Below are 16,556 nucleotides of genomic sequence, written 5' to 3' on the forward strand. Positions count from 1 at the left end.
AATCGTGTGCTTAAACACAGTTCCTTCAGTTCGAGAATTTGTAACACAATACCTTGCCATGAGATATATTGCATTGAAGGGATACCAGGCTGAATAAGTATTATGACTGTGTAGAAAATTTCATTTAATGTAGTATTGTATACAGTATCATCCAATTTCTGTTTTTGATGCAATTGTGTTGAAGGACTGCTGTGCTCAAGTTTACTGTTCTGTTATTACACGGCTCCATAATCTAATTAGTCACTTGGAGACAACACTCATTTCTCTGATATTCTCTAGGACACAGACTGATGAAAAAGAGTCAGAGACTTACCGAAACGTACACAGCTGCGAAGGCAGCGAGGGTCGCATGTTGAGAAGGGAATGATTTTCTGCCAAAGGAAGACAGTCAAATTATGCCTTCTATTTCAGATTCACTGCTAACAATCATAAGAACGCTGGGTGGTTAAAATGTTCTTTTTAAAAGCCTTGAGGCAGTAAATGATAACTTTAATTTCTCTTTAGATTTCTGGAGAAAGATCGGAGTGATAAACACTGCTAATCACTATTAGAATTAAAGAATAGCATAATGCGCTTTCTAATAGAAAGTGTTAGCTTTGGAGGAATCAATTTGTTACACCACTGGAATGATGGTTGAAAGTAGAAGTGGGTTGGAAAACATTATAATTGTTCTTTGGTATTCAAAGTATGTCAGTTTAAAGTAAAGGTCCATAAAACCTAGGATTTTAAAGCTTTGAAACTTCTGTTATGCTCCTAAATATATGGGTGCATTTACACAAAATTTTAAAAGGCAAAATTATTTTCTCACAGCAATGGATCTAAATGTAATTTTTACACTCTAGAAAACATAAGAAGTCCAATTTTAACAGAGTGTTTCTCTACTTTAATGTAATTATCATCTTGAGAATCGTAGAGCATCTTATTTAGTTAAATAATTGAAGAAGCAAGCTGACAGAGTGGTGGAACACAGGATATGGGAGAAACACCGAAAAGAACAGGTGAAGGAAGAAAAATAGAGATTTCTCTTAATAGATAAAAAATTTTAAAAAAATAAAATTCAGTTATATTAATGTCCTCCTAATTATTTGGTACCCATAAAAAGGATTACCACTTAACGCAGATAAGATATGTAGAAAGACTGAGAAAGAGTAGAGGACATTGGTCTTAAATGTAGCTTCAAAATTATTGAGTGGACTATGAGAACTTGAATGTGTATAATTACATAATATCAGGTTCTGCTTCTTCAAGGGTACTTACTAACTTATTTTCGATTAAAATTGATCTTGAGAACTCACTGAACAACAAATGCAGTTCTTATAGCATCCCTTATTGCCCTTCATCCTTCTGTAACTCATTTCTTTTGGATTTCCAAAACATTATCTCTTGCCAAAAAGTTTAATTTTTACTTTATTGATTGAGAAAGACTTAATGCACTGGTATTTTCTTGAGTTTTTCTGTCTTATTTTCTAAAATGCAAGATTAGAAGCTATACTGATCTTCTGGGTTTATACAAAGTAGATGCACATATAAAACTCTACCAAAAGGAAGATTCACTACAACATACAACGGAGACGTAAATATAAATATTTAAGCTTCCACTTCAGTCAGTACAGGACACATATTGATTATCTATAAACATCCTAAGATAAATCAATTGTGTTAACCTAAAACCATAAAGAGTCTAGGGTACCTCGCAAAACATGAATAGGATTTGGTGATATGAAGATTAGCGGCAAGAATGTGAGGCTGAAATTTTTGAGACAGGAGGATTTGGAATGAGCCACCAGAGTTTCTATGGTGTAACCACTAAAGAAATCACTGGATTGAAGATAAAGAAAAGAAAAATAAAACCAAAATCCTTATGACTGAAAAATGTATGCATAAAACAATCCCACATTCGCTATTCAAGAACCATGAAAACACTGACATGGGAGGGTTAAAAATCTCCATTTCTGACCTGCCACTGTTGATAACTGTAAGGTCAGATCCTGAGCAAATATCTTCTACAATGTAGGAATTTTCTTTGCAAGACACATTCAGAGAGGTATAGTTTGGCTTGCACACAGTCAGAAAGTATGGTGCCTGATACCCTGTGGAGAGCTGTATGATATCCGTAATGAGAGCTGTAGAGCACAGTCCAAACACATGAACACCTATACGCAAAGGGAAAGAAATCCTTATTAAGTTAGTGCTTAATACCAACATTGTACCATCATCAACCATGTTTACTACACATTAATGTGGTGGCCTGCAAAGCTGTCATGATCATTTTCTCTGAGTTTATTTAGAGAAAATAAGGATAGAAAATTCCTGTACCTTTAAACCAGATAATGCCAAAATAAGGGCAATGAGTACCTCCAGGGTAGTCATTTGGAGTATTTTTGGTTAGTTTGGTTTAAAAGGACCATTCTTAATATTATTACTATAGGCCACTTGTCAGATACCTGGGGCATGTGAAGGTGACCACTGTGATTTGAGGAGGATGAAATATGGGGAATGAGGCAAAAATTCAAAATAATTTAAAATTGCTTAGCACGTTTGAGCTTCCGGGGCTCTCTCTCTCCCCCCAGGACTCCCTAACTCCAGCCACAGTTGCCAAGCCCTACAGAACTGGTTCCAACTCCCCACAAGCTGCAGTCATACCGGGAATGCTAATTAAAACAGAGAAGAGGGTAGGCGGGCCCTGTCACGGAAATAATAATCATATCTTGGGTACAGGGCTGTGGGAGACTTCCTGCATATTTGTAATTCAGAGATGATGTTCTTGTATCTCCCCGTCCAAATTCTTTCTTTTGTCTCCTGGCCCCAGTCTCAAACCATAAACTCACAAACTCTGATTCAGGCTTGTTCCCTTGAACTCCATTCCTGCTCCAAGTCCCTTGCATGGGAATCTAGCTCTGCTCACATACATATGATCTGAACCCGGCTTCCTCTACGTTGTCTTGACACCCTGGATTCACTATGACGTGACAGTCTGGATTCTGATTCATGATGTGCTCATAGAAATCAATACAAGAGGCAGCTGAGTAATTCATCAATAAACTCCTCCAGACAGTGGTAGTTGGCCTGCCCATTACCCTGTTTTCCACTTTCCTTTTCTGCTTATCCTTACCTAGCAACGACTCTCCCAATTCCTTCTCCACCTGATCATCTGGAATTCAAGATAGATGATTTCTACGTTCTAATTCCTAGCAGCATGCTGGTCCTGGAGAGGAGTAGGCTTCAGTGGGAAAACCCATCCATTTTTACCTTTGGAGAAGGAGCATCTCCAGACTCTCAGAGGATGAGGTTCTGGGACCTTGTTCTCTAGGGAAGGATGGACCATCCTCACAGGCACGAGGCTTTTCACAGAGGATATATGCCCTTTTGTCCAAAGCATTTGTTACATTAGTGAAATTTTTCTCTGAGATCGGCTATATGTCCTAAGGATATATTTCCTTGCCTCAATTGTGGCCCTGCTAAAGGGCTTATTCGTGGCTCACCATCTCCAAGTACCTTAATCAGTGGATCAGAGTCTGGGCATTAAACCAGGCTTTTCCTCTAGTGGGAGAGAAGGTTATATTTAATTATTGTCTAGATATTAGATAAAATTACCTATTCTCTTGAGCTGAGAGGTTACAGGTAAAGTAATTTTTTACTGACTTACTGGGAATGAATGTGAAGCATTCATATTGGTGTGGTATGCTGTGTTTTGACTTCTCAACTTGGTTAAAAAAAACAAAAAGGTCTGTGACTCAAACATTAAGATGGTCTCAGGCTAATCAGAAGAGATGTGGGTTTAGATTAAAAAAAAAAAATAGGGGGTAAAGTTAGAGGATATAACCAAGGAAAAATAGCCATGATTCAGTTCTGTATGGTGACATTTCCATGTGCAGTAGCTTCCGGATGAGAACACTCCAGAATTGAAATGGAATCACTGATGTGGCTAAACTAATTTCTGAAGAGTTATCCATTCACAATAGCCTGCCAACATTTATTCTCCATTTTAAAAAACAAACACAAATCCCGAGAAACCATTTTAAAGTAAACTTTTGCTTCCACCACAGCTAAGACAAAAATATACTAAAATGCATGGCGTGTTAGCTCTCAAAATAAGGACTATAACTGTAAATAACATATTACAGATACAAAGCCCCAATCTTGGTGTTTTAGCAGTTTTTTTGTATAATGTAAAACTCATCCTGTACCTGAAATTATACATCTAAATTATAGCTTTAAAAACTTAATATCTGTAATTAAATATAACATTTCTATTTGGAAAAAAAAATTCCTTTCTTTGTGGTTCCCCACACCCACCAACGAATCTGACGGCTCTTCTAAGGAAGGAGTTGAAATTGCAGCCTCCGGCATTTATGTTGGGCTCCAGTCCAACCCCATTTCTTCTTTTGGACAGGCAACAGTAGAGAATTCCTTCCCCTACCATAATCTGCAAAGACAGGGTGGTGTTCAGAATGGACTTGATGGGTAACAAATGAATTCTAAGTTACCTCTTAACACATCATTGATTCAACAAGGTAAAGACATATATTTTTTAAGATTTTACTTGTTTATTTGACAGAGACAGAGAGAGATCACAAGTAGGCAGAGAGAGGCGGAACCAGGCCCCCTGCTGAGCAGAGAGCCCAATGTGGGGCTTGATCTCAGCATCCTGAGATCATGACCGGAGCCAAAGGCAGAGGCTTAACCCACTGAGCCTCTCAGGTGCCCTAAGATATATTTTTCTTTAAAGTGTTAGAGATGTGAGCAATTTCTCCTGAGTGGTTGAGCGAGCAGTGGGAAGCAGCAATCAGGGCACTGTGGAGACTGCTAGTTGGATCTTCTGCGTGCCTATGGACTGGTCAAGGGTGTGATATGGTCCTGGCATTTTCTTGCGGTTGCAGCACTCAGTCTTTGACCCTTTGCTCAGCAGTATCCAGGGATGATGCCTTATTGCTTAATTGCACAGTTAATGATTCTGCCCTAATTCTTAGAGTCTTGGCATTTCATCTCTTATAGCACAAAAACAAGATGGCTGGGTGGCGGCAGCCCACCCAGTGGTGGGTGTTGGGGAAGAATAAAGTTAACACCAGAGCTAGGATTAGAAAATTTTACTAGCATATCATTTCAATAAGCCAATTCAGAATTGAGCAGAAGGTTCAATCCATGAATAGCATGCATGAGGTTAGAAAGGTGCAATCTACAGCCAAGCTGTCCAACAAAAATTTCTGTGATGATGAAAAATATTTCCTGTCCTTTCCAATAGGGTCATCACTACCCACGTGTGGCTATTGAGCCTTGAAGTTTAGCTACTACACCTGAGGAGCTGAATTTTTTATTTTATTTCACCACATTTAGTTCAGTATTTAAATTTTAAATTAATTTAGACTTAACAGAAATAGTCACGTGTGGCTGGTAGCTATTTTGTTGGAGAATGGAAATTACAAGAGAATTTAGGTAAGCAGGCTACAATTTCTTAGGCATAAGATTAGAAAATGTGTTAACAGGGGTGCCTGGGGGACTCTTTCGGTTGAATGTCTGACTCTTGTTTTGGCGCAGGTTGTGATTTCAGGATTGCGCACTGCGCTCCATGTGGGGCTCTGTGCTAGACATGGAGATTCTCTCTCAAGATTCTCTCTCTCTGGAAGTGGAGATGCAATGTGGGAGGTTTGGGGGGTAGGAAAAGAATAAATGAAACAAGATGGGATCGGGAGGGAGGCAAAGGAGAAGAGACTCTTAATCTCACAAAACAAACTGAGGGTTGTGGGGGCGGGGACGGAGAGGGTAGTGGGGTTATGGACACTGGGGAAGGTATGTGCTATGGTGAGTGCTGTGAAGTGTATAAACCTGTCGATTCACAGACCTGTACCCCTGGGGCTAATAATACGTTATATGTTTATTAAAAAATTATTTTAAAAAATTAAATATATAATTTAAAAGAAACCTCTCTCTCTCCCTCTGCTCCTCCCCACCCCATGCTTTCTTTCTCTTTCTCTCAGAAAAAAAAAAAAAAAAAGAAAGAAAAGGAAAAGAAGAAAGAGAATGTGTTTACAATGGACAGGGAGCCGTAATGTAGTATCAGAAAGATTAACATATTAAAGATGTTAAGATAAAGAAAAGTATATTTGCTGTAGGTTTCTAGGACATTGGACATAAGGGAAGGGACCCAATGCATTTGGTCATCATTTCCTTCAAGAAGTTTTCCTTGAGACACCCAACATCACCCTAAACTGAATTATATCTTCTTCTTTGTGATTTCCTTAGCACCTTATCCTTCCTTTTTAGTATAACTCAGTGGAAGTGCACTTCAGTTGTTCATTTGTTTGTCTCTCACTAGACTATAACTCCCTGAGGGAAGGGCCTTTTCTTTCTTTTTTTTTAAGATTTTATTTATTTATGTATTTAGAATGAGAGAGAGAGAGAGAGAGAGAGCATGAGAAGGGGGAGGGGCAGAGGGAGAAGCAGGCTCCCCGTTAAGCAGGGAGCCTGATGTGGGACTCCATCCCAGGACTCCAGGATCATGACCTGAGCCAAGGCAGTCACTTAAGCAACTGAGCCACCCAGGTGCCCTGGGAAGGGCCATTTCTTATTCACCCTTTATTCTCACTGTCTAGTACAATGGCTGGCATGGTGGGATTTGCATTTGTTACCTTCACTGTGGGATGCTTGTTGGCTGATTGGGCATTCAGGCCCTTAGTTGTGCTACAAAAGAGAAGCAAGATTTGAAATTATGAGTCTTATTTATGTAAAAAATTCAAATATTTAAGGTCACCATGCTTAAGAGATTGATATGAAATGTGACACTGATTTGTAGAAATGTGTGGAGCTGAGAAAAGTTGAATTACAGGAGATACTGGCAGTCTTAGATATAAGGGATGATGTCACTTTAAAGGTCATAGTCATGATAAGGGCTCAAATAGATTTCCCAAGGGAAACTTCCCAGTTCTCATTACTAGCTTAACATTTATTTTATGAAGTATTTAAAATTATAGTTTTTTTTTTTTAAACTAATGACAGTAAGCCTACAACCTCCTGTTTGGAGTGTTCAATCTGTTATATTTAATTCTGTAGGTATCACGGTATGTGTACAGTTATAAAGAATCTTAATTTAGGGGCGCCTGGGTGGCTCAGTGGGTTAAAGCCTCTGCCTTCGGCTCAGGTCATGATCTCAGAGTCCTGGGATCGAGCCCCACATCGGGTTCTCTGCTCAGCAGGGAGCCTGCTTCCTCCTCTCTCTCTGCCTGCCTCTCTGCCTACTTGTAATCTCTGTCTGTCAAATAAATAAATAAAATCTTTAAAAAAAATTTAAAAAAAAGAATCTCAATTTGTATAAAAATAATTTTTTAATGGAACTCTATCAATAACCATAAATGTGTGAAAATCATGTGGCATATATGATAAACATCTTGAAGATCAATTGTATAGAAATCATCAAAAGGAGGGTTTTTTTTTCAAATCATTTAACAGTGAGTTAATTATTTATACTTCTTGAGAAATATCATCCTACACTCTTACTTTAAATTAGACACAGAAACACAATAGGTCCTGTATTCTGCATAGATAGATGTGACACAAAACACCAAACACATAGAATAAGATGGTGGTTATCTAAAATTCATCATTTCAAGAGAATTAACCACTCATTCCTGAAATGCACTCTTGCAAGGTTAAAAGATATTGATTTTATCTTCACTTCCTCAAAAATAGCTCTGTGGATAATTTTTTTCTTTTTTCAATTATATGTGTGATGATTCACATTTTGTCCATGAATGTTAAATTATATAAGAATTTATTTGTGTAGTGCCATTAGAGAAAAGTGTCTTAGCATACAACACAGTAGTCATTATCTCAAATGACCTTGAGATTTCAGGCGTTTTATTTTAGTTGTTTAATATGTTCGAGACTCATATGTCAAGAGAGTGCTTTAATACTATTTGGCTTCATTATGGATAGAGGTTTCTTGTCATTATTTTGACATCTCCCAACTGTCCTCTCTAAGAAACACATCAATTTTCTCCTCACACTTCTATTCATTTAACCTTGATCTATATGTCATTACATGAATTTTCAAAGTGGTTCAATTTGTCCAAAGATGGAATTTTCCTCGGGGGGAGGGGAGATGCTTCCTGATGTATTTCTAAATGCGCCTGCTAGTTTCCTTATTCTAAATGGCATGCTGGTTGTGCTAAAATGTGGTTTCAGAGTTTAGGCTCTGACAATAAAATTATTTGCTGCTTTTGTCATTTGTAAACAGAAAACAATTTCTGACAAGTATCTTTTCACAATATTCTGTTTAATCTGTACACAGGCCAAAAAAGAATTTTTTTTTCTTGTTAATATCATGGGCAGGTTTTTGGAAGAGATTCTGAAATGGCTCTGCTTCAGGGGAGACACAGTAAGAAATATATTTCTTTCTATTAATCATATGGGCACTGCCCTAGGAATATCTACCACAGGAAGAACTCACAATGAAAAAGTCTTTATTGGGGCATCTGGGTGGCTCAGTCCATTAAGCGTCTGCCTTTGGCTCAGGTCATGATCCTGAGTCCCAGAATGGAGCCCTGCGTAGGGCTCCCTGATCAGTGGGAGTCTGCTCCTCCCTCTCCATCTGCCCCTCCCCTCCACTCATGCTCTCTCTAGCTCTCTCTCTCACCCTCTCTTTCGAATAAATACATAAAAATTTTTAAAAAGTCTTCATTGTGGAAACAGCAAAAGAGAATGACAAAATAGTATTTATTATAGTGTTTAAATCTGTAGTGAAAGTCTTTTGGAAACCCTAATACATTTAATATTGTATAAGGTTCCCATCTAGGATCTATAATCAAATTCCAATAGAATTCTCCTATAAAGTTAGATATATTTATCCTTTAATAAAATGTAATAAAAGTTAACTTCCAGCAAAGAGAAAGTATACATTTTTTTCTATTCATATAGATTACATGAACATTTATGATATACTCTGTTATTTTCCCTGAGATACAATCTCCAAAGGACTGAACAAAATGCTTATTTCATTATTACTTTAAAGTAAATGAAAAGTTAGTATTAAGGATGAAATTTTCCAATTCAAGGGCAGTTTCAGAGACATAAGAAAATGTATTTCACAGACATGAAAGGAATTTTTACAGTTTCTGGTACAGTATCAAGAAGACAGGTTATTTTTAAAACGTCTCTCAAAGCACTTTAAAAAATCTGAAAAGCAAACACTACATGATTTATATTTAAATGCCTCTATCAAAAATCAGTTGATCTTCTTTTGTTCTTGTAAAGATTCTTTTGAAGAATATTGCTGACATGAGGTCTTTTGTTTTTCACTTGGTCTCCTCTCCAGAGGAGTGGGTGAAAACCATGCCTCTCTTCACAGATGTGGCCTTTATTTATTTTTTTAATTTTTAATTTAAACATAATGTTGTTAACATACAGTGTAGCATTAGTTTCAGGTGCAGAATTTAATGATTCATCAGTTGTATGTAACACCCAGTGCTCAATTACATCAAGTGGCCTCCTTAATGCCCATCAGAACTGGGCTTTAAAAACCATTTCCACATGAAGGATTCCTCTTGCTTCCCCTCCTCCCTCACCAACCCATTTTCTAACAGGTAAATGCTACATATACATAAAAAGAAAACAGCATCCTTGAAAGTTGGCCATTAGAGTCTACTTGTTATTTTTCACCTTTTCACCAAGAGGGGAAGGAGATCAGAATTGTAACTATGTAGTAAGATTAGAGACAGAATTATGGGTGTGGAACAAAGGACTATAGACCCCATAAAACCAATGTTGAGAAAGTAAATGTTTTGGGAGAAATCCTTAAAGATAGAGGAGAAAATGAAATTGGAAAGAGATCTAGAAGATGCATAATATGTGTTTGAGAGAAAGGTGTGAAAGCAATATTTGATGTGAGCAAAGTCAAGATTTGTTTTACCACTGAGTTGGTTATCCAGAGCTACGAACCCAGTGTGGGAGGAAAGAACCATGGACTCCCTGGAGTATCATGGGAGTTCTAAGTGATATGGGGGGATTTAGGGATCCCAGAATATAAATATTTCCCTAGTTTGCCTCTTGTTCCATTAAGAGGCATGCAGCCACTATGGAGGGCCTGTGGAGATCCTGAGATTCAGTGGGTCCTTTGTGGGAGGTATTGACACTGGGCTCCCCACGTCCAGCTTGGTGAGAGACAGACATGGCAGATTCGCCCTGTCATTTCTCAAGGCTCCAGAAAGAAAGCTTTGGCCTGGAAGCCCCAGAAAACATCTCTAGATTGCATCTTAAGAATTTATTAAGGAAATGGGGGAGTCACAGATACAGGAACACAGAGATAAGGCCAAGGTTGTTGTCCCCAGGACATGTAACAGTGTCAGCAAAGGGATCATTGTGAGATAAACAGGGTCCACAGCAGCAGGTGTCACAGCTAGAGTTGTCTTCCTAACAACTTCATAAAATACCCTAGGGAGGAAAGGCTTCTGGATATATAAAAAATCATTTAAATGAATAAATATCAAACATAGTCTCGTGTTAAATACCAATACAGTCATGAACATTTGTACAGAATTTTGTTTTATTTCAACAGTAAGTTTGAGGGCTATACCCCAACTAGGAGAAATGCTTTCTGGTGTAATAGTTTAAAGCTTATATTCTTTTTGCTCTTGTCAAATGACTGATGATATAGATTTTTTAGTAAGTCGTTAGAGAAATGACAGGAAAGTGCCGTTATTCTGAGCAATACTGCCTTTTAGGTATGTTTTATTAGTTTGAATCGCAGCTATTTCCAAGCACATCATTAATAGTGCCGATCACACTAGAGTTAACTGGAGTTCCAATAACTCAGTAATTTACAAAGTATTTGAGACCTTTTAAGTATGATTAAGTTCTGTGGAATATTAAGTTCTGATTTTACCTTCTGAGAATGTTTTGTATAATTTAGTTTGAGTGTAAACATATGTTATAATTTAATGTAGGAGAAATTTTGAAAAAACAAATTCATAGCTACATAAAAGTATAGACTTTGGAAAATTTATTTATAGATTTTTCTAAAATTGCTGATGTGTTGAACCAGAATTGGCCAATTCATTAGGGAATCTTGTAAAAACTCCATTCAAGTACAGCTTTTCATTTAATAACCACTTCCTCTGACATTCATGAGCATGATAAAAGCAAAGTAACAGTTCCTAATGGTAGAAATAAATGATGTTAGCCTTGAAACATGTTTCTTGACGTTTATGTGGGATTCTGGGGGCAGAAAAGATGGTAAAAAGGCTTGTCCAGTCTTATTTATTAATGGATTAATGAAAAATGTGTTTACTCATAATGTGTAAGTTAACAAACTAAAAAGAATTATGTTTTACATTCAATTCCAGTAGGTTAGGACATTTTTTTATATTATATATGTAAAAATGCAAATGCCTGTTTTGCAGCTAAAGTATTTTATGTTTAGTTTGTGTGCGCATGTGTGAACCAAAATGCCAGGAATGTGAGTTGTGCCCTTTTTACTTTATAATTGTTGGTACTCAGTGCTCATAATCAATAAAAAGTGTTAATCCAGTAAAAAAATGAAACTGTGATATCAACATGCCTTTTGAGAAGAAAGTTCTTGGCTATATAATTATTTGTTTTTCCCCTCCAGCTTTCCAGACTTCAGATACCAAATCAACACATTAATTAGGAAATATATCAGAAATGTCATATTAGCTATTCAAGGGGAATTACACAGTTACAAACATTTTTTTAGAATGACTTATAAAACTGAACATTAGAGACCCATTAATTTTGCAATTATACAATCTTAACTTTTAAAGTTAGTAATTTTCAACTATTAAGTCACAGGACGTTTTCAAAATATCCTAAAGACATGATCTTTCTGTTCCAAGATTTCGAGTTCACTTTTTGTTTGTTTTTAACCCATTTATTACACAAATGTGGTCATTCTTAGTTTTGGGAGAATGACAAATATAATTTGGGGGCAATTCTTACCGTAATTGCAGGTCCAGCAAAAGCCAAGCTCAGCAACATGAGGAACGGAATTGCCTCCTGGGTCGGTTCAATATAGGGCATGCTAAGACTCCGGTCATAGCAGCTAAATCCAGAGTGCACGGGTTTGAAGACATCTGTGAGTTCAAGGAAATACAGGCTAACCACCGATGATGCCAATATAGGCAACTGAGAAGGAAGGATATGGAAGAGCAATTTATTATTGTGCACAGGTCATACATAGGATCAGTGCATCTTTAAGTGGAAACAAATGGCTACTTCCCCTTCTCTCACCACTCTCCTCTGATCTCAGCATTAACACCTTTCATAAATGCTATGGCTTCTACTTTCAGAACATCTAATTCACCTACCTGTCACCAGCCTCCTATGAGCCCATGTCATGTCCCTCATCTTTGCTCTCAGATCACCTCCTAACTGGTGGTGTACTTTCACTCTTCTCTCCCCACCCCACCTATCCATTTTCCACCCAGCAAACCAAAGGGTCTTTGGAAAATATTTTTTTTTTATCATATCCCTCCCGATCATAACCACTCTAAGTGCTTTCCATTCTACCTGAAAAATATCCAAATGTCACATCATGGAATACAAATTTCTGCATGAACTGGCTCTTGTTTCAGTTTCTTACATCTTTCTGTATGATGTTTATACAACTCCCCAAGCTCCTGCCCACTATAATCTAATTGGTTTCCACACTTTTCCTGAACAGTCGTATACATTTCTACCTAGTGTCTTTGCATTTGCTGTTCCTTCTTCTATTTGTGCTCTTCCTCTGGCTCTTGGTATAAACTGGTTTCTTTTCATCATTTAATGATGATTTCCTATCACCAGGCCCCCCAATAGACAGACAAGGCCACACAGGCTCTTCCCAGTGGCATTGGGCATTGGGAAGTCAAAGGTCAAAGGCAGAAGGAATAGTGAAGATGGTGAGGCCCACAGGAAAACAAAAGCTGAGGTCCTCAAGGGCAAGAATTGTGCTGCTTTTCCAGCCAAAACAAAGGAAAACCACATCCCTAAAGAGGTCGTTGTCCATGCGGCCAAGGAGAGGCCCAAGGTCAAGGCTGCTGCTCCTCCTAGGGGTGGTGAGTCCAGGATGGTACTTGAACCCCTGGTCAGGAAGACCGAGGCCCCCAACAGCTTGAGGAGGCTGGGCATGTCCACCAAGGCCTCATTGTCCAAACTGACCAGCAGGAAGGCAAAGGCTGAAAGCTAGAGCTGCCGTGGAGACATGGAGATCCTGCCTGAGTTGTTATTCCCCAACAAACCCTCATTCTATTTATTTCATTATAACCTATTTATCAACAAAGGCTTTTATACACACACACACACACACACACACAAAATAGCCCTTGATTCATCCTTCCCTCTCTGCCCTTATCATCTTGCTTGATACTCTTCATGGCATTGATCATCAACCAAAATTACCTTGTCAATTTAATACTTCACCTGTTTATTTTTCATCACTCTCTCCCCATCTCCCACAGAAATACGTGCTCCATGAAGTGAGAGTCTGCCAGTGATGTTTATTTATTGCTGAGTCAGGGCACAGAATTGTTCCCAGCATGTGGTGGGCACATAGTACATCATTTAATAACTTAATACTGCAATAAATACTTCTTGATAAATGACTAATTGAATAAGTTAATAATCAGACTAGAGTGACCAGATTTAGTAATGAAAATACAGGTCACCCAGTGAGATTATAATTTCAGGTAGGCAATGAGCAATTTTTAGTGTAAGTATGTCCCATGCAATATTTGGGGGATACTTAAACTAAGAATTATTTGCTGTCTGTGTGAAATTGTAATTTCACTGGATGTCCTTTAGTTTGTCTGGTTAAGTCTATTTTACACATTTACCTTCAAGACTTTGTATTATGGATTTAGTTATTTATTCACTCAACCTACAATATCTCAGGTACTATGTGGATGTGAGCTATAATATGGTTGAACAGGACATGGGCTTGGCCAGCAAGATTATGAGACACCTGCTCTCAGCTCAAGAGGAAATACTGTAAGTACATTGATGGTAGACCTTTCAGAATCTGAAAATTCAGTTTAAATCGCACATATATTAGGAGTTGCTTAGCCTAAGGCTGTGTTATTTGTAGAGGACACAATATTTACTTGACTAAACAGAGCAGATTTTTGATGAAGACATTAGTGACCATTCATCATATCTGGATGGTCAGTTAAAAAAATAAATTTACAAAACAAGATTATGCCTTCTATTCCCAAGAGTCTTTTTATAATGAGGTGAGAATTAAGTTTATTAGAAAAACTAATTATCTATAGAGATTAATCTGGCATTGTCCTGCTTTTCAGATTGATGCTTTTCAATAGAAAAGCACATCAAAACACTCACATTGGGGCACCTGGGTGGCACAGTGGGTTAAAGCCTCTGCCTTGGGCTCAGGTCATGATCCCAGTGTCCTGGGATCGAGCTCCGCATCGGGCTCTCTCCTCAGCCGGGAGCCTGCTTCCTCCTCTCTCTCTGCCTGCCTCTCTGCCTACTTGTGATCTCTCTGTCAAATAAATAAAATAAAATAAATCTTTTAAAAAAAACAACACATTTCTCTCATTAGAACCCATGATCGTTTGTTCACTTCAAATATCTGATCATTTCTCCCCACCACTCCCTTCTGTAATACACAACTAGGAGTTTTCATTCTCAACCAATAAAACACCACCTCATGCTGCATGTGTGTGATTGAGATTTTTCATTTAAATCCACTTAAGTATATTTTTAGTTTTAATTTAACAAGTAATGCATATAGCCCTTACTATGCGCTGTGAAGTTTGTTTTAGAAAGATTAAATAATTTTATTAATTAATTTTTAACTCATTTAACTTAAGACTTTTTATTATGATATAATGTAGGTGCTATTATTATCCTTGTTTTGTAGGTGGATAAGCCCAGTCTTCTCTAGTAAGTGGCAGAGGTAGGTTTTGAGCCCATGAATTGTAGCTCCAAAATCTTATTTCTTAACCACACTCTATGCTTTTTGTTTGTTTATTTTCAAAAATGGGATTAGAGTTTTAGGACAATGAAACACAACTAGCATCAATTAAAGGGGGGGCTATTTAGCTTAAAGTTCTGTTGTCTTCCCTAGTAAAGACATTATTTGCCATTGAATTTTGTGGATGATTACTTTAGAATCTGCTTAACTGTACCAGTGAAGATATAGCTGTGAAATGAAAGTTCTATTCCTGTATTGTGCATGTGTCTGTGTCTATCTGTGTGTGTGTACGTATATATGTAAATAGGGAGGGACACTCTGAATTCAACGTAATGTAGTCAAACCAGTCGGGTCATATGGTTTTCAAGGGAGGTTCTAATATCAGCTCTCCCACTCACTACCACCAATGTGACCTTGGAAGTGTTTTCCTTAAATTTCAGTCTTCTTCTCTATGAAGTAGGTACATTGACAGTAGTACCCATCATCACAGGCAGCTGAAAGGATTAAATGAACAAGTGCAAGTGATTTTCAACAATACCTAGAATGAAGAATAGCTTATAAATGTTAGTATTATTATTATTGTTGCTGTTGTTGTAACTATTAATAATATTATACTTGTCAAATGTCCCCTTTTTGTAATTCTTTATATGGTAATCTATTTTGAAAGTAATTTCCTCACTCTTAATTCTCTAGCACTTCTTTTTAGGAATTTATTATTTATTTATTTATTTTTTATGTGACAGAGCACACACAAGCGAGAGAGGGAGAGAGAGAGAGAGCACGCAAGCCCAGCCAGGGGGGAGCGGTGGAGGGAGAGGGAGAAGCTGACTCCCTGCTGAGCAGGGAGCCCAATGATGCAGGGCTCTCACAGCATGACCTGAGCTGAAGGCAGACGTTTAACCAACTGAGCCACCCTCAGGACCCTCTTTTCAAGAAATTTTTATATGCTCTTCTTTATTATCAGTTATCTGCTAGGTTAAATGAAAATCTCCTTAAAGTGGGGGCCTAATCTTACTCATTTCTACACTTCCATGAATATTACACATCAGAGTGACTTCTAAATATATATGCATATATATGGATATAATAGATTAGTTTTTGAGTAAAAATTAATTTCCCTCAGTAATGTTATGCACTTTGGTCATTTCAGACATCAGCTTTCTTTCAAGATTTTTCCTAGTGACACAGTTTTTCTACCCATGTATTAATAGCTTTTACAGTTCCATAGAAACATATTTCAAGACCCTCATCTGTTTCAAAATAATGGTCATATTTTTCTTCTTTTTGGTGTTTGTTTCTCTGGATTTTTAAAATATCTTTTATTCCTTGTATTCTAATTTATTTTTATGAAATAGTGATTTGGATACGCCCAGGTGGCTCAGTCGGGTAAGCATCTGCCTTCAGCTTGGGTCATGATCCCAGGTCCTGAAGTCAAGTCCTGCATTGGGCTCCTTGCTCAGCCGGGAGCCTGCTTCTCCCTCTGCCTGCCATTTCCCCTGCTTGTGCCGTCTCTCTCTCTCTCTGACAAATAAATAAATATCTTTAAAAAAAGAATGATTTGGGGCCCCTGGGTGGTTCAGTGGGTTAAGCCTCTGCCTTCGGCTCAGGTCATAATCTCAGGGTCCTGGGATCGAGC

At 37.8% G+C, this 16,556-nt stretch overlaps 1 protein-coding gene across 1 annotated transcript in view; it reads right to left on the reverse strand.

Moving 5' to 3' along the window:
- PLPPR4 (phospholipid phosphatase related 4) overlaps nt 1-16,556 on the reverse strand; it is a 42,998-nt gene that overhangs the window by 7,445 nt on the left and 18,997 nt on the right. The window contains exons 2-5 of the mRNA XM_047728259.1: nt 11,947-12,132; nt 4,297-4,426; nt 1,958-2,153; nt 314-371 (exon numbers count right to left, since the gene is read on the reverse strand). Coding sequence (XP_047584215.1) covers nt 314-371; nt 1,958-2,153; nt 4,297-4,426; nt 11,947-12,132 — 570 coding nt within the window. The remainder of the gene's footprint in view (nt 1-313; nt 372-1,957; nt 2,154-4,296; nt 4,427-11,946; nt 12,133-16,556) is intronic.

This window comes from Lutra lutra, chromosome 4 (assembly GCF_902655055.1).
Source record: "Lutra lutra chromosome 4, mLutLut1.2, whole genome shotgun sequence".
Classification (NCBI taxonomy): Eukaryota; Metazoa; Chordata; class Mammalia; order Carnivora; family Mustelidae; genus Lutra; species Lutra lutra.